At 42.8% G+C, this 24855-nt stretch overlaps 1 protein-coding gene across 1 annotated transcript in view; it reads left to right on the top strand.

The window, feature by feature from the left end:
• sorl1 (sortilin-related receptor, L(DLR class) A repeats containing) overlaps positions 1–24855 on the top strand; it is an 82655-nt gene that overhangs the window by 42336 nt on the left and 15464 nt on the right. The window contains exons 11-34 of the mRNA XM_079514095.1: positions 1970–2043; positions 3559–3647; positions 6681–6859; positions 7335–7521; positions 8046–8174; positions 10082–10167; positions 10795–10967; positions 11816–11947; positions 12070–12161; positions 13129–13375; positions 14257–14395; positions 14843–15016; positions 15921–16034; positions 16818–16940; positions 17612–17731; positions 17851–17976; positions 19621–19731; positions 20113–20244; positions 20488–20619; positions 20748–20882; positions 21469–21621; positions 21946–22125; positions 23262–23390; positions 24638–24764. Coding sequence (XP_079370221.1) covers positions 1970–2043; positions 3559–3647; positions 6681–6859; positions 7335–7521; positions 8046–8174; positions 10082–10167; positions 10795–10967; positions 11816–11947; positions 12070–12161; positions 13129–13375; positions 14257–14395; positions 14843–15016; positions 15921–16034; positions 16818–16940; positions 17612–17731; positions 17851–17976; positions 19621–19731; positions 20113–20244; positions 20488–20619; positions 20748–20882; positions 21469–21621; positions 21946–22125; positions 23262–23390; positions 24638–24764 — 3283 coding nt within the window. The remainder of the gene's footprint in view (positions 1–1969; positions 2044–3558; positions 3648–6680; positions 6860–7334; positions 7522–8045; positions 8175–10081; positions 10168–10794; positions 10968–11815; positions 11948–12069; positions 12162–13128; positions 13376–14256; positions 14396–14842; positions 15017–15920; positions 16035–16817; positions 16941–17611; positions 17732–17850; positions 17977–19620; positions 19732–20112; positions 20245–20487; positions 20620–20747; positions 20883–21468; positions 21622–21945; positions 22126–23261; positions 23391–24637; positions 24765–24855) is intronic.

The raw sequence follows: 24855 nt of genomic DNA, 5'->3' as shown, positions 1-24855 counted from the left end.
AAATGTACCTTAATTTTTAAAATCTATTTGTTCTGCCTAGTATACTTAGGCCTATTGTTTGTTTTGTCAACCCTCGCACACCAAGACAAATTACAATTAATGTTTTCAATCATTTAAATTATTGAATCTTGCAAGCAGAGTTTGTACCTCTAATTTAATTTGAAGTTGTATTGATTTGTTTTACTTTAAAAAAAAAAAGAATTAGAAAAATGTGTGAAACCTGTTTTGTTTCTTGGGTCACAAGAATACAGTTTGGCTCTAAGGCTTTCTGTTGGTTTTCAAACCGCTTATCTACAGTAGTCTAAGGCCTACAGTACGATGATCAATCTTTGTGTATTGCATACCAAAAGCAAAAGTAGGTCACTGTGACCCTAAAACCAGAATTTCAATCCCACTGCGTTGTCCTGGGGGGGACTATGGATCGCAGTGCAGTGACTTTGTCTTGTTTTAATATTGCTGAACTAGGAACACGTTATTCCAGGCACAAAGAACACCGCGACCAAGGAACATCAGGGTGACAATCACCTGATGAAGGCCACTGTTGCAGCACAGTGACTGTGCCACAGTCCTTCACCAGAGTGACAGTCGCCCCGATAAAGGCTGTGTGCCGCTACGGGAGTGTTTTTTTAACCTTTTGTCATGTGATAATCGTCACAATAAAGCCATTTTTATCCTCAAGAATGCCATATCACAAACTTTTTTGTGCATCAACTTCATTGCCTTTATGCCAAATAACAACTTGAATTGAATTTTACCCAAAATGACGTGCTCCTCTCTCTGAATTCTAAGTTTATTCCAGGGCTGTATACTTTGTTGTAAGTCATTGTGGATAAAAGCTTCAGATAAAAACCCAACCAGATGCTCAAATAAAATTCTTATGAGATAATGGGCCAAGAGAGAAAGTGAGATATGGTCTGGAGATAAAGAGAATGGGTAGCCGGGTAGGCACCATTTGCTTTTTGATCATTTTCACATACTGCAGTGTAGATAATACTGCTACTGTATATACTGTACCTGTGGTTTTGGCTTTGAAAGCACATAAACATTTGAATAGACTGGGGCCTATCTTGCGCCACCCCTTACCCTTTATACCTACATTTATTTGCCACTTTTTACTATTTAAAAAAACCTTTTAAAATAGTTCAAATAGCCGATCTACAAGCTCACAACGTGTCGATGTAGATCGGCTTGTTGAACTATTTTAAAATGTTTTTCAAAATAGTAAAAATGGCGAATAGGTTTAGGGAAAAGGGCTATTTTCGTCACTGCCTTACCCCTTATCCCTAAACTCCTTTGCCTTTTTAACTATTTTGAAAAACATTTTTGAATAGTTCAAATAGCCGATCTACAAGCTCACAACGTGTTGGCTAGTTGAAAAAATGTTTTTCAAACTAGTAAAAAAGGCAAAGAAGTTAAGGGGTAAGGGGTATAGGCAGTGATGAAAATGGAGCCATTGGAGTCTGGGCCAAGTAACAGTCACATTGTCATGAATATCAATGTGAGAGCAAGAGAAGATGTTTATTCCTCCACTCAAGCTGGCAGCAGCCGACGGCATCAAATTTGCTAAATGTTGTCTTTGGAAAGATGTTTTATTCAGTTGTTTTGCTGTGTGCTGATGCTAAATGAGAAAATGATTAGCTGCCTTTTTAAACAGACAATGTCTAATTCATATTAGAAGCATCATTAAACCTGCTTGATAGAACGGCAATAAACACTGCTCTCTCATTGTAGCCTCCATTCATTTCATTCAGTCACCTTGAAATGATTTTTGCTTGACTGGCGCTGTGGTATGTCTTTCTTTTCAAAGTTAAAGATGTTACATTACTCGTTTAGTTACGAATAACAATCGCTACAGTCAAGTATGCTTTGTACTACTACAACACAAAAAAAAGGTATAAACTAAATACTTGTTATTGTGTGATTTGATAATCTCCAGGTCTAATCAGCTGACTGTGTTGTGTCCTTACAGGGTCAGTTGGCAGGAACCTGGCCAATAAGCCCAACGTGTATGTATCAAGCAGTGCTGGGGCGCGGTGGAGAGAGGTCAGTGTCAGTCTCTAAGATTTACACTTTAGTTTATGGATTCCTGTTTATAGCACAGTGCTATTTCCCAGAAAAACACAATTCAATCATTTTTCATGATAACGTTTTAAATTAGTGTAAAAACATCACTGGATACAGAACACTATTTTGTCCTCTCCAGTCAGACACAGATGTTCTGTGAGTGGTGCAAGAATCTAAAGAACAACATTTGTATGTTTTATTTCAGAAAGATATTAGGAAATGGTCATTGGTAGTGATCACGTTTCCATGAGAGAAATCCACCTCTATACATTGTTCATACACTATGCATGTTTATACAGCATTGTAATACCTTGAACTCTGCCAGAGTTTATGTTCATGCCAAGTTAATCCTGCACCATTTTCCAACTTGGGATTTAAATCATATTTGAGTGTCTACAGGTAGGAACCCTACACCCCAATGCAACCAGAAAAATATGATAAGATAGGGCTCTTAGGCCTTGTTAGTTGTTAAAAGCAGAAAAAGTGCTCCTCAGAGCACAGGTCTCTGTACCTGTACCAGATCACTTACAGGTTATTGTGGGCTGGAAGCCAATCTTAGCCAATCAGGATGAAATCTGAAAGACCCGTTCCGTTCCGTTTGACGGATGGACGGACGGACAGAAGGAGGGACAGGGTTCCAAACCTAGTCTCGGCCAAGCCTTTTGGCCTGGCGGAGACGATAAGGGAATACTTATTTGATACCATGTTTTTACCAAGCCACTTCATTCATATGGAATCTATGATTCTCAGGTAGGCCTAATATCTCTACACCTCAAAGCATCAGGAATGACAAATAGTGTTATTGTATTCTATAGGCCCATACAGCCTAAATGCAGTAATGCTGTAGAATACACAACAATTTGTGTGCCATTCTTAATGAATAATCATCAATCAGAAGCTTTTTGGCCTGAGTCAGTCAGAATCGCTACACACTGCTCCAAAAATATATGAAATTGAGAATAACCTGCTAATTGATAAGTATTCATTAAGAATGTCACACAGTAGTGTATTGTACTTAGTACTTACCATAGAAAGCTTATAGAACAATATTTTGTCATTCCAGCTGTTTTGAGGCATAGAGAAAATGGGATCTGCTCATACTCTTGATGGCACATTGGTCCGACAATGTGGCTTAGCGTGCGGTTAGGGACAGGGTTAATAAATAATAAAGGGGCGAGTTACGCAAGCTTGCGTCAGTGGCACATCATCATTACAGGCTCCTATCACACACACCATCCATTTGTAGCTACAGTATGTCTGGGTCTTGAGTGGATGTTGTCCATTCACATACAAAAAAAACCCTCACCTAATGCACCCACTCGTATGTTTTAGTTTTTTCATCCACTTCAAAAACGGATGGTGGATGCTAATGGAACTTCTTGAATTTTGGTTCCTGCACTATATTCTGTGTAGTGAAAATATAATCTGAGAAATGCTTCAAAGTGACTGAACTGTACTGTGTGGAACTGATGATGCTCCCTTGCTGTTACCTAGGCCTTGGCCGGACCTCATTTCTACACATGGGGAGACCATGGTGGCATCCTGGTGGCCATTGTTCAGGGAGGTTCAACCAGAGATCTCAAGTAAGTCCTCTTGACTCCCTTCGCTGAATCACAGCCTCTTTCCTACAGTATAGTTATCATTGTCTTAAGTACACATTAAGTGTAACGTTCGTTGGGAATTAATCCATTCATGTGCCGTGGATATTTGAGCCTTATGAGCCTTTTTCAAGGGAAAATGTTTTGGCTAACATTGGAGTCAATGAGGGGAGAACCATTATTCTGATGGACCAACGACTTCCAGTTTGTCGTTGCACAACACAGACGCTCATAGACAGTAGTATAGCGCGATCTCTAACTGAATCAACAATAATACATTAAAAGCCGGAATTGGTTTGACAAGGGGATCAGAACTATCCCTAGGACTTTTGGACAGATATATTTAAATCTTATTCTGATATATTGGGTGTATCCATCCTACCAAACCCGCTAACAGCCTTGTTTGGTATTCCCCCAGGGACCAATATTCCTTTATACCTTAAAGGAGCATTCAGTGATTTGGGTGATTTGGAAAACCACCCAGTCCGCCCCGATAACAAAATGTGCACATGCACGCTCTACAGTGGGGGGAAGTGCAACAGGCCATTATCCAGAAAAAAAGAAAAAACAAGTGATATTTGAATTAAGTCAAATCACTGAATATACCTTTAAGAGAATAATCTCCTTTACTTCTCTTTTAGCCCGACGCCTTATACTCCACCTACACATAACGGATGGATAAAGGACGCACTATTCTATCTTAGGCAAATCGGTTACAATTCCTCTTCCTTGTTCTTATACCTTATTGTCTTCTTATTGCTTCCCAGCGTAGGAGGCCAGCAACCCTTACATCTAGTTGGTTTTAAAATAAAATACTGACTCTAAATAAATATAAATATACGTTACGTACGTATAAAATAAGATTACAAACAAAAATATAGATTTGTAGTGTTATCATTATGTGACTGTCTGTTGATTTTGTAAATTAATTGGAGCCGTTCATCTGTTATGAGCCGCTTGATTGGTGTGAGTACACTGCTGTTACGAGGCATTATTTCCTCAGAAATAGGTGGCACCATTCTGTGTAGAATTTAATAGGGATTGTTCCTAACGATGTAACGGCTGATAAGAAACCTCCTTGCTAATGAGGCAGAGTCATTGACTGTGTAGTTGGTAGCACATCTGTTGACAGGAGTGTTACATATTCACTACCTACAATCAGTTTTTTTGTTTGGTTAATGTCTTTTTGAAGCTTACTCTGGAAAATGTGTGTCCCTCGAAAGCCTACACGGGTTGTGCAAGGACGTGCTGTGATTGGCCAGTGCACTTGTGCAAGGATGGTCTGTGATTGGCCAGTAGCCTCTTCGAGTGGTAGTCGGGGAAAACGCTCTCGCCAGAACATGGTTTACTATTCTCTGCCTATCGGGTCACAACTCAAAGCGGCCCTGACGGCCACTTCGTAACGTTCGGCACGGCAACTCTCTCACTTTAGCTCGCTCAGTGGTGTCTCACATGGCTGAAGTTGGCTTGAGACGGCGACGGCGGGCCTCTGTCGCGGTCTAGTCCATATAATTATATATTTAAGTCTAGTCCGCAGTTGTTGTACGTGAGAGGCATTGGCCACAGAAGCGGGCCGTGGTTATAAGCACAATCCGTTTGGATTTGGAATTCCGCAGAAAATCCTGGTCTTACTGTATGTTACAGCAATACCTCGTCTGGTTCTCACTAGGGTTGGGATTCGGAACCGGGTCCATTTCAGACGCGGTTCCGACATTGCGGATCCGGAGCCGGTTCCATCGTTTTTTTATTAACGGTTCCCCAAACGGTTCTCATCAGTCGTCATTTAGCATGCAGAGCCAAGTTAGTGGGGGTGACTTCTACTACTTGACTAAGTGAGTAGATTAATCTTGTGACTCGTGTAGGCGTATTGATTTTGAGATGTTTCCTCAATGTGGACGTGCAACTGGTGCAAGTTGCAACAACCTTTGCAGGAAACTATGGCATCGCATTTATTGCACTTTGCGATGAGTGAGTGAGTGGGGCGGATACCACTGTTCTGTGCATTCAGCGAGCGGTCACCGCCGCGGAGCGAGTGTGGTTAACAGGGAGGGAAATGACAATAAATGCGATGCCATAGTTTCCTGCAAAGGTTGTTGCAACTTGCACCATTTGCATGTCCACATTGAGGAAACATCTCAAAATCAATCATAGAGCCATGAATTAAATAAAAATCAATTTGTCTGCACTTATTTTTACAACTTATAAGCAACTCAACTGCTTTTGATTTGGCTCTAAATTAATCGCGTAACTGTTGAGAGCCCAGACTTTAGGGGCATATATACCTCCATTCATTGATTACTTTATAAACAGTTTGCAGAAAAAAGCACAGGAACATAGCCTAGAGTTCAATACAATGTCTGGAGGAGGATTTTATAACCCAAGAAAGCACTATGGCTTGTTTCCATTAGGGTAACTGGGGTCCTTCATATTAAATTAATCTGAACATTAAAGACACAACATTTGTCACCACAACAATATCATTATTGCAATGTGTACTGTATATTTAATATACAGTATAAATTGCAACAATGATATTGTCGTGGTGGCTAGCTGGTGGTGGTGAAGTTTAAATAATAGTGCCACCTCATAATTGTAAAGTGCAAATACAATAATTTAATTTGAGTTTATTAAGTACTTGGTTAGGTTAGTTATAATATAAGCATAATATATGTCAGAAAAAAAAGGGGAAAGAAATATTATTAGGAACCGTTAATGGAACCGTTAGGAAGGATCCGGTAAGGATCCGGAACTGTTAAAATCCTAACGAATCCCAACCCTAGTTCTCACTGAGAACAGGTTTGACATGGGTCACACAACTCCAACGAGGTGCACAAAAAGATAATCAGAGCCTCACTAAATGGCAGCATTAGCTTAGAAATTGGGGGGAGAAAAATATATATTTTTTAATAAATGTATGGAAAAAAATGATTGAACTGAAGATTTAAACCACGCACACCATGGGAGATGTGGACAGGGATTTGAAAAACATTTCTACAGCAGAATGTGTGTCTGTGTCAGGTTCAGCACCAACGAGGGGGAGACATGGACAAACTTCCAGTTCGCTGAACGGGACGTGTACATCTATCAGCTGCTGACGGAGCCCGGAGAGAAGAGCACGGTCTTCACCATCTTTGGTTCATACGCTGACCAGAGACACAGCTGGCTCATACTGCAGGTCAACGCCTCTGATGTACTGGGTGTGTAATACGCATCTCTCCTCTCCTCTCCTCCAGTGTTGATTTTGACAGCAAATTTTGATGTAGTTTTATTCATAGTCTATTGAATATTTTTCATTTAGTTTTGGTCATATTTTAGTCATCTGAAATGTTTTAGCGCTAGTCTAGTTTTAGTCGACCAAAACTACAGTTGATCTTGTCAACTAAAATGTATTTCGGCCTGATTTTACCATTGGTTGCATGCTGAAAATAGTGTTGCGTTTTAAGCTTGTAGATCGGCTATTTTCAGATCGCAACCAAACATATAACACAGTTATAAAATTGTCAATTTATTTAGTCTTAGTTTTAGTCACCATAGCTTAGTTTAAATTTAGTTGTATTTAGTTTTCGTCGGTGAAAAAAGGTAGTCGACGAACATCGTTCGTCATAGTTCCAGTCGACAAAATCAACACCCCTCTCCTCTCCGCTCCTTCATGAGTCTGTCTGTCTTTGCCAGGTGTGCCCTGTTTGGAGGCTGACTACAAGCGCTGGTCTCCATCTGATGAGCATGGCAGTGATTGTCTTCTGGGCAGAGAGATGGTGTTTAAGAGGCGGACTCCCCATGCCACCTGCTTCAACGGAGAAGACTTCGACCGACCCATAACGGTGTCTAACTGCTCGTGCACACGTCAGGACTATGAATGGTACAGCAGCAGATTCTTTTAATTTTTGTATTTGTTTTTGGCTTTTCTGCCTTTATTGATAGTATCAAGTGAAGATAGAGGAGGAGAGACATGCAGCAAAGGTCGTCATGGACGGGACTCAAACACGCGACACACTGTCAGGCCAAAGCCTATATGTGGCATGCGCCTGGACCACTTGGCCAGCGGGCGCCCCCCAGCAGCAGCTTATACACATGTACACAAGCCATGTCCACGTTTATTTGGATGGCACATTGCACACACACACACACACACACGCACGCACGCGCGACACACCTTTGATGTGTAATCAGACAACACAAATAGATTTTAAAATAGGCAAATTATTCATACGAGTATGTGTAGTAGAATAGTTTTACAGTAGGTAAATCTTTTTGTAATTATATATTTTTTTAAAAGCCTCTGACTTTCAGTTCTTAATTATACAAGTCGTTTGACTTGCATATACATTATGGGGCATATGTTCATAAATGTCCTCTTGATCCCCCCCCCCCTTCTCCTCTCAGTGACTATGGCTTCAAGCTGAGTGAAGATCTGTCCCTGCAGGTGTGCAACCCTGACCCTGAGTTCGCAGGGAACCTCTACGCTCCTCCAGTGCCATGTCCTGTGGGCACCACGTACAGACGCAGCAAGGGGTGAGCTGCTGTGTGTGTGCGTGCGTGTGCGTGCGTGCGTTCGTTCCTCGTTCGTGTGTGCGTGCATGCGGCGCGCACGCTTGTGTATTAGCATAATGTCAATATCTGAAAATATCTGGCTTGGACCTGACCGGACATGATACTCTTATAACAAAGGGGTGCGACTCGATGTGGCAAACGCATTTAGTAGGTCCACATTAGCAAAACAATAAAGTCCATGGCCAGCCTGGTGACAGGCGGAGGTCTGACCTTGTTCAACAGTCTGATGGTAGCCGTGTGGAAGCTGTTCAGAAACCGGTTGGTCTTGCCATTGCTACGACGGTAGGCCGGCTCTTTGCCTGGTCGTGATGGTTTACAGGGTGTGAACAGATTGGGGCTGGGTTGGTGCATGTCTTTGATATAGTGCTCTTTGACTACAAATACCAACAGACCCAAATCCTAAAAGAAATAGAATAGCATGAGAGAGACAGGATTCAACCATTCTAGCACCACCAAATTATGCATAAAGAAGAGCACATCGGTATCACCTTTGCAACATTTGGAGGTCTTAACAGTAATGTAAATCACAAGTATTGTTTTATTCCCAATGTACTCAGTGATGCTGTAAAGCAACCTTTGCTCTGATTTGTGTATTTGCTTGGTCTAAAATATGTGGACAATGGAGTTGTTTGATTGGAGGAGGGTCTAATGTGAGTCTGAAGCTGAATGTGCTTCAAGTGTATAGGAAATACACTTGAAGCACATTCAGCTGACAACACAAGAAGTCCACTGTGATGTTCGGGACTTTCCATGGATACGAGATATGGGCAGTATCTACATTACATTACATTACAGTCATTTAGCAGACGCTTTTATCCAAAGCGACTTACAATAAGTGTATTCAACATAGGTAGGGAACAAAAACTACTAATCACCATTAGTCTTTAGTGCATTTTCTGCAAAAACAAGCAACCAAGAGTATACCTAGCGCTAAGGTAAAAGTGCAATATATCAGCTACCTATTTCCTTAAACAGATGAGACAAAATAGCTAAATCAAATGAGCATGAGCTAAAACAATTAAGTGTATCGACTAAACAAGATCCAATAAACAATACAACAATAGAAAACAAGCGTTCGTACAACTAGTTAACAACAAGTAGGTCAGGCAGAGAGGAAGGGTAGTGTTTCCTGAAGAGGTGGGTTTTCAACCTGCGGCGAAATATGGGCAGTGACTCTGCTGTCCTAACATCAGTGGGAAGTTCATTCCACCACTGTGGGGCCAGAACAGAAAAGAGTCGTGACCGTGTGGATCGGCCAGAAGGACCCTTGAGTGACGAGGCAATCAGTCGCCCCGAGGTGGCAGACCGAAGTGGTCGGGCAGGGGTGTAGGCATCGACCATAGCCCGGAGGTAGGAAGGAGCTGTTCCTTTCACTGCCCTATAGGCTAACACCAGGGTTTTGAACTGGATGCGAGCCGCTACGGGGAGCCAGTGTAGAGAACGGAGAAGGATGGTTGTGTGGGAGAACTTGGGGCGGTTGAACACCAGACGAGCCGCAGCTTTCTGAACAAGCTCCAGAGGTCTGATGGCAGATGCCGGAGCACCAGCAAGGAGGGAGTTGCAGTAGTCCAGGCGGGAGATGACGAGAGCCTGGATGAGCACCTGGGCTGCCTTCTCCGTGACATTATACATTATATAATCACTTTGTGATTATATAATGTGCATGGCAAGCAGCTTAATTTGTGTTTCTGTAAAGCACCGGAAATAATAGGTAACTTTGATCCCTACCCAAACCTGCCACTGAGCCTGTTATAGTTACAGTAGTGCTTGCTGATCTCAGCATCGACTGAGTACTGTTGCAGTTTACTCCCCAGCCCAAGTTTGCTCCTACTGAGCCCTGTTACAGTTACCTTGTTTGGTGTTTACAGCTACAGGAAGGTCCCTGGAGACAGCTGCAGTGGTGGAGACGTGGAGACCAGACTGGAGGGAGAGATGCTTCCTTGTCCTGTTGGAGGTAAGACTTATTTGTTCTCTTCATTTCAATTACAGTTGTACTTTTGCTGGTTTGAAACGTTGAGCGAATGTCTGTATACTGTACCTTGGGGGGCGGACATCTCTAGGTACCTGACTATTTGATTCCGATTCAGAGGGCTAAGATTTGAAGATTCAAAACCACACTCAAAACCCACCTTTTAATCCCAACCCTCTTTTTGTTTACCTTTCTTTTAGTTTTTAACCGTTTTAACTAGTTTTTTCCTAATAAAGTTGTTTTTATTCTTTTGTCCTGTAAAGCGACTTTGAGTACCTAGAAAAGCGCAATATAAATAGTATGTATCGATTACTGATGCATCTCGAATCCAATACATTATTTATTTCCCCCTCACTTAGTCACTGTGTGACTAATAAGCAAAGTGCTTTCTAATGATCCATAATGACAACAGCTTAATTTACTTCCATTATCTTTTGTTACACTACAAACAAACAAAAACATTAAGCAGCTTTCTTTAAATAAAATATTTATGATTTATGAAATCGAATACATTTTCCACACCTACGTATATTGAAATTACATTAGTATGTATAGCTGTACTTCTTTGTCCGTGTGAGAACACAACAGTATGTGTTTCCTGTGCTGTGTCAGAGAGCAATGAGTTCATCTTGTACGCGGTGAGGAACTCCATCCATCGTTATGACCTGGCCACCGGCAGCGATCAGGTGCTACCATTGGCTGGCCTCCGCGAGGCCGTGGCACTCGACTTCGACTACGAGAGGAACTGTCTCTACTGGGCCGACATATCACTGGACACCATACAGGTTGGTCCACACAGACCAATTCTAAAAAACCTGTTTCTATGTCAGTGGTGCTCAATCTTTTGTCTTATGTCAAGGGCCCCTAGAATTATCTGTATTTGGCTGCGGACCCATATCTGAAAATGTGTTTTTCCAGGGACACCCCCAGAAGCAAAGATTTGAGTTAAAACCTTCGCTCTGAAAGAATATATTCAGAGATTTGCGCCACATTTGCGTGCGAGAGAGAGAGAGTTAAAAGCCAAATATACTCATCGTTGTGTTCTGTTTCACGTTATTGCTGAGTGAGTGACGCACAAAAAAAGCAACAAGGGGTTTAGAAGCGAAAATATCCGTTGTGGAGACTCCACACATGCACTTCTCACAGAGTGATTAGCCTACTAATGATTGACAGGTGCGGCCGCTTTGGGAGCGTGCCTGATGATGTCTGTTGGAGAGAGTGAGACTGACTCCACGGTGCTTGTCCAGCGCATTGAAATTATACGTTCTCATCAGACATTCATATTTTGCTAAATTGTAGGCTATATAAGCTCTGTATCTGGTTAATTGCGGGAGGATGCAGGATTCACGGGGGCCCGCTGGTTTTATCTTGACTGCCCGCACCCGCCCACAGGCATTTTAATACCACCCGAGCCGCCAACATTTACGTTGGGTCCCGCGGGCGCCGCAGGCTCCCTTTCCCATTGCAGCCCTCTAGAACCAAGTGCTATGAGCTTGTAGATCTGCTTTTTTTCAATAGCTAAAGTATTACATAATCCTTAAAACACCAAAAGGGGTTCCGTCCTGAATGGGTTAATGTGCATGAGCTGGTTGGACATCCATGGTACCAGACGTGATGTGTTGTCTCTGCACAGCGTCTCTGTCTGAACGGCAGCACGGGACAAGAGGTGGTGGTCAGGAAGGACCTGCAGAACGTGGAGGCGCTGACCTTTGACCCCATCAGCAGGCTGCTTTACTGGGTCGACGCTGGAGCCAAGAAGATAGAGGTGTGTACACACAACTGGTTCAACAAATTAGTGATCACTTCTGTCCTTGTTATAGGAATTAGTTGGCAAGTCACTCATGGGGTGTCAACATGTGTGGTTGATGCTGTCTTATGTGTCTTCAGGTTTCGAACCCTGACGGAGACCTGCGTCACACTCTGCTCAACTCCTCTGTCCTGGAACATCCCCGAGCCCTGGTCCTACTGCCTGGAGAGAGGTAACACACACACACACACACACACACACACACACCTGGAAAGAGGTAGCATGCACGCGTGCACACACAATTTTTAATGCATTCAGAAAAATGCTGATTCTAAAAGCATATTCTTTTTGTCTTTCTTAGTTTCCTTTGTACATTTCCTTGCTATTATTATTGCCCACTTGTCTAGTATTTTATGCTGGATTTATTATTCACCATTCAATTAACATCGAGTGTGATAAAGGCAGTAAGCAGAACCAGGTAAATAGTAAAATACAGATTTCTCCTCGCGTTTTCAGTTTTTATTGCCATTTATTTCATGATTTTGTTGAAAGCTTTATTCTGATTGGTCAATCATAGCATTCTGCGGTCTCTTATTTGTCATTAACAGGCCACTTCTCTGCCTCCATTTATGTTGCTATGGAATGAGAAGCTTGTTAGCTAACACAATTATTTTTTAATCAATATTCTGTGTCAACATATTGATTTTGTTTGTAAGCAGCTGTGTAAAAAGCAGCACGATATACAGTACAGTGAGGTGGTCATTATTGTTTTTTTTGTTTTTTTTACAGGGCGAAGCATAGCACCACTGTACATTATCATTATCTAACACCTTGGTTGAATCTCTTAGACTGTTAGAAAGTATGCATATTTAACACCATCACAGGATACTGTACAGAAGACGTACACTAAACTCCTCTGTAGTAGTCTGTACAGAGGACAGTACTCACTGTTCTGACTGATCTTCACACCAGAACAGCCACTGAATGCAAATTTATTGGACGACTGGCTGCTTCGTGGCGGCGAAAATAGCAGATCTATCAGCTTGTATCCACGGCATGTTGTGAGCTTACAGATCGGCTATTTTCGGTCTATGACACCATCATACGATACAATTGAAATCGGGCTTCATACAGCACATACTTACCAGATATCAGGGTATTCCTATACAAGTACATGTCTCTCTCTCTGTTCTCTGTAGTCTTATGTTCTGGACAGACTGGGGCGATCGTGCGGCTGGCGTGTACCGCAGCTACATGGATGGCACCAACATCTCCTGCATTGTGTCTGAGGGCGTGCGCTGGCCCAACGGCATCACAGCTGATGATCACTGGCTGTACTGGACAGAGGCTTACAGCGACCGCATCGAGAGGGCCGACTTCATGGGGGGTCAGAGGAGCGTGCTCATGGAGGGGTTGCCTCACCCATATGCCATCGCCGTGTTCAAGGTGGGACCAGCCGCATGCACTGATGTGAACTAACATACTGAACATGGGACTGTACTGCATAGAGACTTGTAAACTGGAAGGACTAGAGACTGTATTTAGACTGTATAGAGACTATGGAGGCTGTAGAGAGATTAGATACTAGAAACTATATTGAGACTTAGAGATTGTATTGAGACTATACAAACTGGAAGGAAACTGTAGGGATAATGCAGTAAATAAATATACTTACTATAAATATACCATTGACTGCTATTTATTACATATTAAATAGGCAGTCAGCTTTTGTGTTTTGGACTTTTGGTACGATTGGGTTTCACACCTGATGCACGACTACCTCCTCTCCATGCCGGTGCCAGACTGTCATCCAGTCCATCCAGTCCATGGTAACAGAAAGGTTGGGAACCCCTGATTTAGACTAAATAGACACTGTATACACTGACACCACAGCGCGTAAACAGCGCCTCAAACTGTGACTCCGCCCACAAACGGGGGAAGTTGTGATTTGCGCTCGTTCACTGCAATGCAATTTGCGGCATTTTCAAAACAATATTGAGCAGAGTAGCGATTATCAAACGTATTTGCAATGCCATACGTTGAAAGATCTGTTGCCCGTGGACAAGGCACGCTACCTCCGCAAGTTAGATAGCATCGGCATAGATGTTTGTCCGTATGTGATTAAGTTGCATTGGCAGTCATAGAAAATTCTTACCCCAGGCTAAAACCGGATGTGACGTTTTTGGGCGTTCCTGTCTAGCGTGGTGTCAGTGTATAGAAACTGGATGGAGACTGTACTTCAGCAGTATATGGAGAGTATTATTTAGACCGTATGTTAACAAAATGCATTTGGAATCAAACAACATCCCATTTTTTTCTGTCTGCAGAATGACTTGTACTGGGATGACTGGTCGAGAATGGGGATCTTCAAAGCTCCCAAAATTGGCTCACCGAACAATGAGCTGATTGTTGGCAGACTGACCGGAGTGATGGACCTCAAGATCTTCTATAAGGGAAAAACCAGAGGTGAGAGACTAATGATAACAAAGACAGACAAGGAGAGACAACAAGGCTGGGTAGAAACATTAAGCACAAACATTAAGCACAAGGAGATAATACAACTGCTTTCTACTATAGCCCCTTAAATACAGAGAATAGTTAAAATAACTACATCTAAAATACCCTTCTACTACTTATTTTCCTACTAAAACTACTTTTACCGCAGTGTTTGGATGACTATGCAGTCTTCTCAATTATTCCATTTTAATTAAAGTTTATCTATAGAATAATCATTAAGAAAATAATGAATTGCCACAGCTTCTGTGGGAGGGTTCCACATGTTGTTTTTACTGGCTGTACCATTGCAATAGTCCTATTTTACATTGTACTTTTGAGTTTGTGCTGTTCATTATGCATCTTTTTGTTAAGATGGCTTGAGAGTCAAATTAAAGTCAAGTGACTTCTCTCCTCCAGGTCACAATGCCTGTGTGGACCAGCCCTGCAGCCTGCTCTGTCTGCCCCAGCCAGGCCACCGACACACCTGTGTCTGTCCCGACGGAACGCCCACCATCACCATGCCTAATGGAGAGCTGCAGTGTCAGTGTCCCACTGGATACCAGCGACATAATAACACCTGCACCAAGACCGGTGAGAGTCTCTCTCTCTCTCTCTCTCTCTCTCTCTCTCTCTCTCTCTCTCTCTCTCTCTGTCATTGTCACATAGTGCTAATAAACAAAATACACAATAGGACGTAGAGCTTCCTTCATCCCAACACTCCCCGCTGATAGGTGCCACCCCAGCCCGTATAGTATGTGCAATGACAATTATCACCCTCCCCACCCGGCTTCCCTACCCCGAACACGGGCCAATTGTGTTCGTGTAGACACCTTACCTCTAATTCTAATCCTAAAATAGCTCCTTGTTGAATTGAGGACTATGGAAATGTCCTCTTTGAAGATTCCATATCTTAATGTCCTCAAAAGGAGAGCAATACAAGAAAACATGAATGGCCAGCCATGTAATGTTCCACTGCCTGAACAAAGTCTGACCTCTAGGTTGTGGGAGGTAATGTTAATGTTTGATGGCAGCACAATTGATGGACTAAAGCCTTAATGGACTAAAGAGATGGACATAATGAAATTAAATTAGCCCACCTTCTTGTGGTGGGCTAATTTATTGCATCTTAAATATCAGTGTGTCCTACATAGTTCTCCAAATAAAGGCATGTATTTTTCGCTAGTATGATATGGCTGTCATTACTTAGACTTGCACATTCTTGGGGATATGTTCCTGTGACACACTCCAGTGTCAGTGTTATATCCACAGTGATGGCTTAGAATTCCAAAGCTGGAGATTTTGTAGCACTGGGGTTTGGAGCGTGCCAGATTGCTGGCCTCAAACTAGAGGCTTCAGTGTTGTTGTGGTACCATGGACAGTTTTGAAGAAAAGTTGGCTGAGGAGAATAGGAGGTACAAAGGACAGAAAGATGTCTTTGTACTGTATATTCCCTCATGTTAACTTAAACGATCTCCGTCTGTCTCTGTCCAATTAGAGCATCACTGTTTGCCTAACCAGTATCGCTGCTCCAATGGTCGCTGTATCAGTAGCATCTGGAAGTGTGACAGCGACAACGACTGTGGAGACATGAGCGATGAACAGGAATGCCGTAAGTAAAAAACAAAACAATTTCAACATTAGATGACATGATATGATTTTCTGACGAAGACCCGAAGTGGTCGAAACGTTGTATCTCTTCCTTAAATAAACTATTTTTTGGAGCTCAAGACCGGTGTGCGAACTCCATCTCCTCTCATCTGTGCATATGTTTGTTCAGCACCTGAGATGTGCGTGCTTCCCTGTTGGATCCTATCTCTAATGATTTATATTACTTTAATTGAACATTACATATCACACATCTACTGTTGTCTCCTCCCAGCTATTCTCACTGTGTTAACCATTTGAACCCTGGCATCCATATTCTGGGGGGAACATTCTGTGAGCTTGTAGATCAGCTTTTTACTTTATTTGTTTATTTGGACGGCACATTGCATATTAATGGACATTACATATGAATGCAACGTAAATACACCGGATTTAGTAAAGATTCTAGTTTACATCCGCAGTTCTCACACAAAACAAAAACGAAACAGGCAGACAGTGAAGCACATTACACTAGGAAACAAAGCATAAAAACATACATACAAGAACAATGTACAAAGATATAAAGTGCAGTGTTGTATAGGGCATAAAGTAACTTGTGCATAAAGTGCAGTATTGCTTTCAAGTAATACATGATACACTGTGTGTGTGTGTGTGTGTGTGTGTGTGTGTGTGTGTGTGTGTGTGTGTGTGTGTGTGTGTGTGTGTGTGTGTGTGTGTGTGTGTGTGTGTGTGTGTGTGTGTGTGTGTGTGTGTGTGTGTGTGTGTGTGTGTGTGTGTGTGTGTGCAGCCACCACATCGTGTGACCCGACCATTCAGTTCCGATGTGTGTCATCTGGTTCGTGCATCCCTCTGGCCTTCAAATGTGATCACGAGGATGACTGTGGTGATGACAGTGATGAAGGACACTGTGGTAAGTCTTGACAGCAGACTGCTGTGATTACACAGTAGCCTAAATGCCTGCAATCACACAGCCATCAACATAGTCCAGACAGATCTGCAAGCTCAAAACGCGTTGTGAGACTGTAGATCGGCTGTGTTCTACAAAGAGTTATGGTTTAGAGAGGGAAAAAGAGGGGGGACTTTGATCCACTAAGTATAGGATCAAGTGGTTAAAATACTGGTTCCTGACATCATGGCTATTGCAAATTGTGGGGCCCAGTTTGGAATCCGGTTTAGACCCACTGGTTTCCAGTACATTAGTACAACATGTTGTACTACACCAGACAGTGGTTAGAGTGTCCGCCCTGAAACTGGGAGGTCGGGGTTCGATCCCCGGCCGGGTCATACCAAAGACTGTAAAAATGGGACCCAATGCCTCCCTGCTTGGCACTCAGAACCAATGGGTTGGATTGGGGGGTCAAATCTACTAATCAAATGATTCCCGAGCGCGGCACGGCTGCAGCTCCCCGCTCCTTGGCTGCGGCTCACTGCTCCAAGAGATGGGTCAAATGCGGAGAACAAATTTCACTGCGGTAACGCGTGTGACAAATCGTATGACTTTGACTTTGACTTTGTACTGGGTTCCAGTATATCCTCATCCTTTTGTGTCAACGCTGACCGTGCTGCGTTTGTCTGTGTCAGAGTCTCACCAATGTGGCCCAGAGGAGTTCCTGTGTGAGCGTGGCGTGTGCATACGGGAGTCCTGGCGCTGTGATGGAGACAATGATTGCAGGGATTGGTCAGACGAAGCCAACTGTACAGGTGATGAACAGGAGTGTATATGAATATCTGTCCTATATATTTAAATATTCAAAAAAATAATAAACAAAAAATAATAATGCCCTGGCCTACCTGCTAATAAATACACTCCCCATCCTTAGTTGGCCACCATACCTGTGAGTCCAGTAGCTTCCAGTGCCACACTGGCCACTGTATCCCCCAGCGCTGGGTGTGTGATGGAGACGATGACTGTCAGGACGGTTCTGATGAAGACCCCAGACAATGTGGTAAGTTCACACGTTGAATGTGAGCCCAACTTCAGTCAAAAAGAATGTCAGTACAACAAAACTAGCTGGGTGCACGGCTCCAATAGTACATACGAGGAGGATGAAACTAGCTGGGTGCACGGCTCCAATAGTACATACAAGGAGGATGAAACTAGCTGGGTGCACGGCTCCAATAGTACATACGAGGAGGATGAAACTAGCTGGGTGCACGGCTCCAATAGTACATACAAGGAGGATGAAACTAGCTGGGTGCACGGCTCCAATAGTACATACAAGGAGGATGAAACTAGCTGGGTGCACGGCTCCAATAGTACATACAAGGAGGATGAAACTAGCTGGGTGCACGGCTCCAATAGTACATACGAGGAGGATGAAACTAGCTGGGTGCACGGCTCCAATAGTACATACAAGGAGGATGATGCCAGCACTCGTGTTATGTCTTTCAACAGGCACTGTACTTGATTTTTATTTATTTTTATTTAAGGAATGCAACAGGGCACACCAAGTACTGGAATCATTATCAGTGAGCAGAAATAATCAATAATAAGCAGACTTGGCAACCATGACTGTAGAAAGTAACAGTACAGTAAAGAACTTGGGGGTCATTATTTATTCTGAATTGAATTTTAATTCACACATTAATCATGTTACCAAGATTGCCTTTTTTCACCTTAGAAATATTGCACGAATCAGAGCCTATCTGTCATTGGACGATGCAAAAACGCTGATCCACGCCTTTGTTTTTTCTCGGCTTTATTACTGCAATGGACTGCCAAAGAAAACAACTGACAGATTACAACTTGTCCAAAATGCGGCAGCCAGAGTTTTAACTAAAACGATGAGATGAGAGAACATATTACTCCAGTTTTAGCTTCACTGCATTGGCTTCCGGTTGTTTTTAGGATTGATTTTAAAATAATTTTACTTGTTTATAAAGCTCTCAATGGTCTTGCACCTTCCTACCTACATGACTGCCTGTCTAAATATGTCCCGAGCCGCCCCCTCAGGTCTTCCACTGCTGGCCTGCTCGCTGTGCCTAAACAAATGGCAACTAAAAAACACGGTGAAGCAGCTTTCTGCTTCTACGGGCCGACGGCGTGGAACAAACTTCCACAGTACCTTAGACAGGCAGCCTCTGTAGACATTTTTAAAGCGCAGCTCAAGACCTACTTCTACACTCTTGCTTTGAATTAAATTCCTTGTTCTTCATTTCCTCACTGTATTGCATTACTGCTATTATTTTAATGTTTTATGCCTTGCTTTTTTCCCTCCATTGCTCTGTAAAGCACTTTGAGCTGCATGTCATGAAAGATGTTATTAAGGTGTTATTATTATTATTACTCACTCACTCACTCACTCACTCACTCACTCAAACAGGCAGAGATAATAGGAAGGGCTGTTTTTACAAGATGACAGTTGTGTCTCCTGTACACAATACACTGGTGCATTGAAGTTGATCAGGTGAAAGTGACACATTATCATTAATATTATGTCTGCCCTGGTTGACCTAGTGTTCATCTTACATTAAACAGGTGTTGGTGAACCTATACCACTCAAAGTAATACCATTGTAGTCACCATCTCCCACGTGGAAAAGGTGTCCCATAATTGACTGTAACACTGTGTGCATCGTTGTTTGTTGCAGTTGGGGAGCGTTGCATGGGATTTCTCTGCCCCAACGGGACTTGTCTGCCGACCACCGCCCACTGCAACAGCGTACAGGACTGCCCAGGGGGCGCTGATGAGCAGAATTGTGGTAATTGTTGAGGTCATCTGGATTCTGGATGTCCTGTTGTCGCATAGGGAAATCAGCATTAGAAATGATGATAATGAATGATGAAAAGATAACTGCAGAACATGGAGTACACACATACTGTATAAGCGTATGTTCAAAACTCACTTATATTACCTGGAACTTGTTTGCAATGCATGCAGTATAGAAGAGTCGAGAAGAGAATGTGTCTGTCTGTCTGTCTGTCTGTCTGTCTGTCTGTCTGTCTGTCTGTCTGTCTGTCAGTGGCCATAATACAGTATGGAGAATACTTAACACCGTTGAGATTTCCAAACCTGCGCATCATGTTTTTGGACAAGAATTTCTTGTCAAATAAAGGTGTGTGTTCACTGTGTTGTACCCCAGATCCACTGTGCACACGCTACATGGAGTTTGTGTGTAAGAACCGTGCTCAGTGCTTGTTCCAGTCTCTGGTGTGCGATGGGACCAAGCACTGTGAGGATGGCTCTGATGAGGACCCCTCCTTCGCCGGCTGTGGTGAGCATCACACTGAATGAACACGTTAACAATTCAGTTGCAAATATAGAGCATTACACCTGAAGTACTGAGTAGCTCTCACAGCCAGAGGTTATTAACTTTAACCCAATTCCAATTCTAAGTCAAACCTATAAAATAGCTCATGTAAAGGTGTAATAATTATTTAATTACAAACACACACACACATGAAAACTATTTCTGCATATTTCTTGTAAAACGTGGAAATGCTGTCTGTGTTCTCAGCCACGCCCTCAGAGTTTGGTAAAGTGTGTGATGCGTACACATTCCAATGTGCAAACGGCGTGTGTGTGAGTCTGGAGTGGAAGTGCGATGGCATGGACGACTGTGGTGACTACTCTGACGAAGCCAACTGTGGTAAGACCCTCCCACATCCTTGTCAAATGATTGCTTATGCAAAATGAACCCCTGTTTTTGTCTGATCCATTTGTCAAAGTGTCATGATAGATTATCACTGTGTGTGTTTGCGTGTGCGTCCTTTCCAGCCTCTCCCACTGAGGTTCCAGGTTGTTCCAGGTATTTCCAGTTTGAATGCAGAAATGGCCGTTGTGTTCCAACATGGTGGAAATGTGACGGAGAGAACGACTGTGGCGACTGGTCTGATGAAGCACAGTGCACAGGTAAACACACACACACTGACACGTGTGACATCTTGTGAGCTTGTAAAGTAGCTATTTTCACTATTATTGTAATTTTTTGAGAATTCTTTTAATTTTTGCATTGCATTCATATTATTAACCCATTGATTTCCGGGAAAGCATCAGTCATTTTAGATTTATTTTATATATATACAGATATATATATATATATATATATATATATATATATGGCCTGGGCCATGGCTCAATGGTCCAGGCACCTTGGCTGGTAATCCAGTCTGGCAGTGTGCCGCGGGTTCGACTCCCGATCCCGACGGCCTTTACTGCATGTCTTCCCCCCATCTCATAAAAAATATAAAATCAAGGCAAAAGCCACAAAAAAAACAAAAAAACATTTATATATATATATATATATATATATATACTGTAGATACTACTTTTAGTGTTTTTAAAAGCAAGTACTCCAGTACCTTTTAACTCAAGTACGAATTTGACAAGATAAACTTTCGCTTGTAGTCGAGTAATATTTGACTTGAAGTACTGGTGTTGAGTACTTTGTCCACCGCTGGTCTTCCTCCATTCTGAAGCCGTGTTGTGACTCTTCTAGGAGGCGTCACCCCTCACACGGTCACCCCAGGACCCTCCACCTGCGCTGCCAACCGCTTCCACTGTGGCTCTGGGGCCTGCATCATCAACACATGGGTGTGTGACGGCTACGCTGACTGCCCTGATGGCAGTGATGAACTGGGCTGTCCTACTGGTACGTTTCCTTCTCTTCTGTTCAGCTCAGTTCAAACTCAACAGTACAACAGTCACTTTACGCCAGTGCACAATTAACTACAAACATTTTTAATTGGGACCATGATGCAGTGTTGATTAGTTGATATATGCAGTAAAATGTTTTGGGTGTCCCTCAAATTACATAATTAGTCGGGAACGATACAGATTGGGAATGCATCCCCCCCATCTGTCTGTCTGTATGCCCATAAGGGTTGGGCATAATTTTGCGTATTTCTTGTAAGATACAGATGTGGTGAGGCCTGTAATTGATTTGTTATTTTATTTCCTTCTTCATCCATGACAGCGCACAATGGGTCAGTGACCGTGGCCCCCGCACCCACCCACGCTGTTCCTCCACCTCCCTCCCCGGGTCACTGTGCCAGGGGACAGTTCTTATGCCGGCGCCCCCCACTCTGCATACCTGAGTGGCAGCGCTGTGACGGACACGCACACTGTCTGGACGGATCTGATGAGAGACACTGCCGTAAGTAGCACAGACACACACAACACACACACACACACACACACACACAGAATCAGGATGGGTCTGACTGTTGAGAGTAACACACAAACACATGCTTTTAAACCTTTCCAAGTGTCAAATACAAAATGTAGAGATCCATTTTAATGGAGCCATAGAAATGTTTTTTTTCAGCTATTAAGACCTTTGCCTTCCTCCTGACCTTCGTCACCTTGCACTCCAAATATTCCGATATTTTGCCTTCCTCCTGGCCCTCGTCACCTTGCACTCCAAATATTCCGATCTTTTGCCTTCCTCCTGGCCCTCGTCACCTTGCACTCCAAATATTCCGATCTTTTGCCTTCCTCCTGGCCCTCATCACCTTGCACTATTCAGACCTTTGCCTTCCTCCTGGCCCTCGTCACGTTGCACTATTCAGAAAGAGCAGCCATGCATGTTTTTTTTAAATGACAGACTGATGAAGAAACAAGAATTACTGGTGAGGAAGAACTTATATGGTTGCTTATATCTAACCTTTGTGATATTTGGTAGCTTGTACAAGCCTAGTTGTCTCCACTAGGCCTGATAGCTATTGTTTGGTACAGCCTCTTGTTATGGTTCAGTTTGTCCTTGAAGCAGCTACAGTATAACCATGATTTCTGCCCTGTGCTCTTGGCAGAACTACTATACCACTGACATCAGTGTTATTGTACTTCTCCCCATGATATCATGTACATACTGTAAAGCATAACCATCACCACCTAGAATATTGTCTCGACTCCTACAGTATTTTGCCTCATCAATTGCTGATGGATCCAGAATACCACGACACTGGGGATGAATTTAACTAGAGTTATTATAAATGTAGGTGGAATAAATCCGCCATTATTCATTTGTTGTTCAAAGCATGATCCTCTACAAAACAAACGACAAGCAACTCTAAAAGTTGCAGCATTTAAAGGACAACTTTGTTAACAAAGGTTCATGTTTTAGGTTGTTATTAGAGAAAGTGTTTCATTTGCTGCTTTCTTTCATTTTAACGATTTTACCTATTTTTGACAGGGGACCAGGGACATACATTCTGGCTAAATGTGCCTTTTTTTACAACATTTTACTTTATTACTGTAGTCCTACCTAAACTGTTGTTCTGTTGGTTGCAGCGACCCGCGGTCCACTGGCGTGTGGGAACGGGACGCGATGTGCGGACGGAGAGGCATGCGTGTTAAACAGCGAGCGGTGCGATGGCTTCTTGGACTGTTCTGACCACAGCGACGAGGACAACTGCACCTGTAAGTCATTTTAAACCATGTAGCCTGTGTGTGACATGTTACGACTAAGGAGAGCTTGATTGATTGATTCATTGAATTAGACCAGTGGTTTTCATATCAAGGCCCATTATTTATTCAGCATTTGAGCCACGGTCCACTATTTGATTACATTTAGCCTCTCCGACCCAAAACTAAAGAATATTTTGATATTGTTGGATACGTTTTTGTCCACACTTGAATGTTCTAATTGTGTAGACATCTTGTTAACCCATTCTGGGCGGGAACCCCTTGGTGTTTTAACTAAGCATTATGTAATACTTTAGCTATTTTTGAAAAATCGTGAAAATGCGGCACAAATCTTTGAATATATATTCTTTCAGAAGACTTTTTTTCGACGTTAGGCCTAAATGGGTTAATTAAGTAATGCATATGTTTAACAATAATTTAACTCTTGAGAGTGTACCAGAGTTTAATTTTATACTCTCAAGAGTTAAAGATTTATAAGGGTCTATTTGGTAACCAACTCTCCATCATTTAGCTGGGGACCACCTGGAACCCCCTCAAGGACCACTGGTGGTCCCCGGTCCACTGGTTGAAAACCACTGAATTAGAAATGCAAACAGCATGGGTACAGTCATAGATTTGGGGTAAAATCATTACATTGTTTCCATTGTTTGTGGTCCTTCATGGTAATAATAATAATAATAATTGTTTGTGCAGTGGGTCTTTACTTTGTTTCTGTATAAAACAATTTGAGAATCCCTGATCTTCACAGCACATGAGTGTTAGTTGAAGCTCTGTTTTGAGAGCAGTGCAATACTACCACCTGTTGGTCGCTATTGTGTTTGTCAGGTTGGTTTGTTCTGCAGAAATATATACAGTAGCTGTAGCTCTAAATATGGACCAGGCTGCCCCAGAACTAATGTAGTGCTGTTTTTGAACTGTGGTGAACTACCCTCCTCTTGCTCATGGCGTTAGCTTCTTGTACTAATAATGGGGCTATTTCTGAAGCCTGATTTATATTATGTTGCATGCCAGTGTCCATGCCAAAAATAGCTGATCTACAAGCCTCTACTGCTGCTATTACAGGTGCGCAATGAAGTATTCTTCAAGCCTAAATCGCTGTGTTTACCCCCTCTCTCTCTCACATACACACACGCACGCGTGCACACACACACACACACACACACACACACTCACTCACTCACTCACACACACACACACACACACACACACACACACACACACACACACACACACTTACGCAGCGGACAGCCTGGCTTATAAGGTGCAGAACCTACAGTGGAAGGCAGACTTCTCTGGTACCGTCACCCTGACCTGGTCACGACCCAAGAACCTTCCACTGGACTCCTGCTACTTCCTCATCTACTACAGGTAGGTCGGCAGGCAGCGCATCCTGTCAACCTGTCAGTGATGTATACAGTACAGTTGGAGGCCATCGATATTGTCCTTTTCTTTTTGCTGA

Source organism: Electrona antarctica, assembly GCF_951216825.1.
Source record: "Electrona antarctica genome assembly, chromosome: 11".
NCBI classification, from domain to species: domain Eukaryota; kingdom Metazoa; phylum Chordata; class Actinopteri; order Myctophiformes; family Myctophidae; genus Electrona; species Electrona antarctica.
The sequence above is the reverse complement of the archived record's forward strand: the minus strand, read 5'-3'. Positions and strand labels throughout refer to the sequence as shown.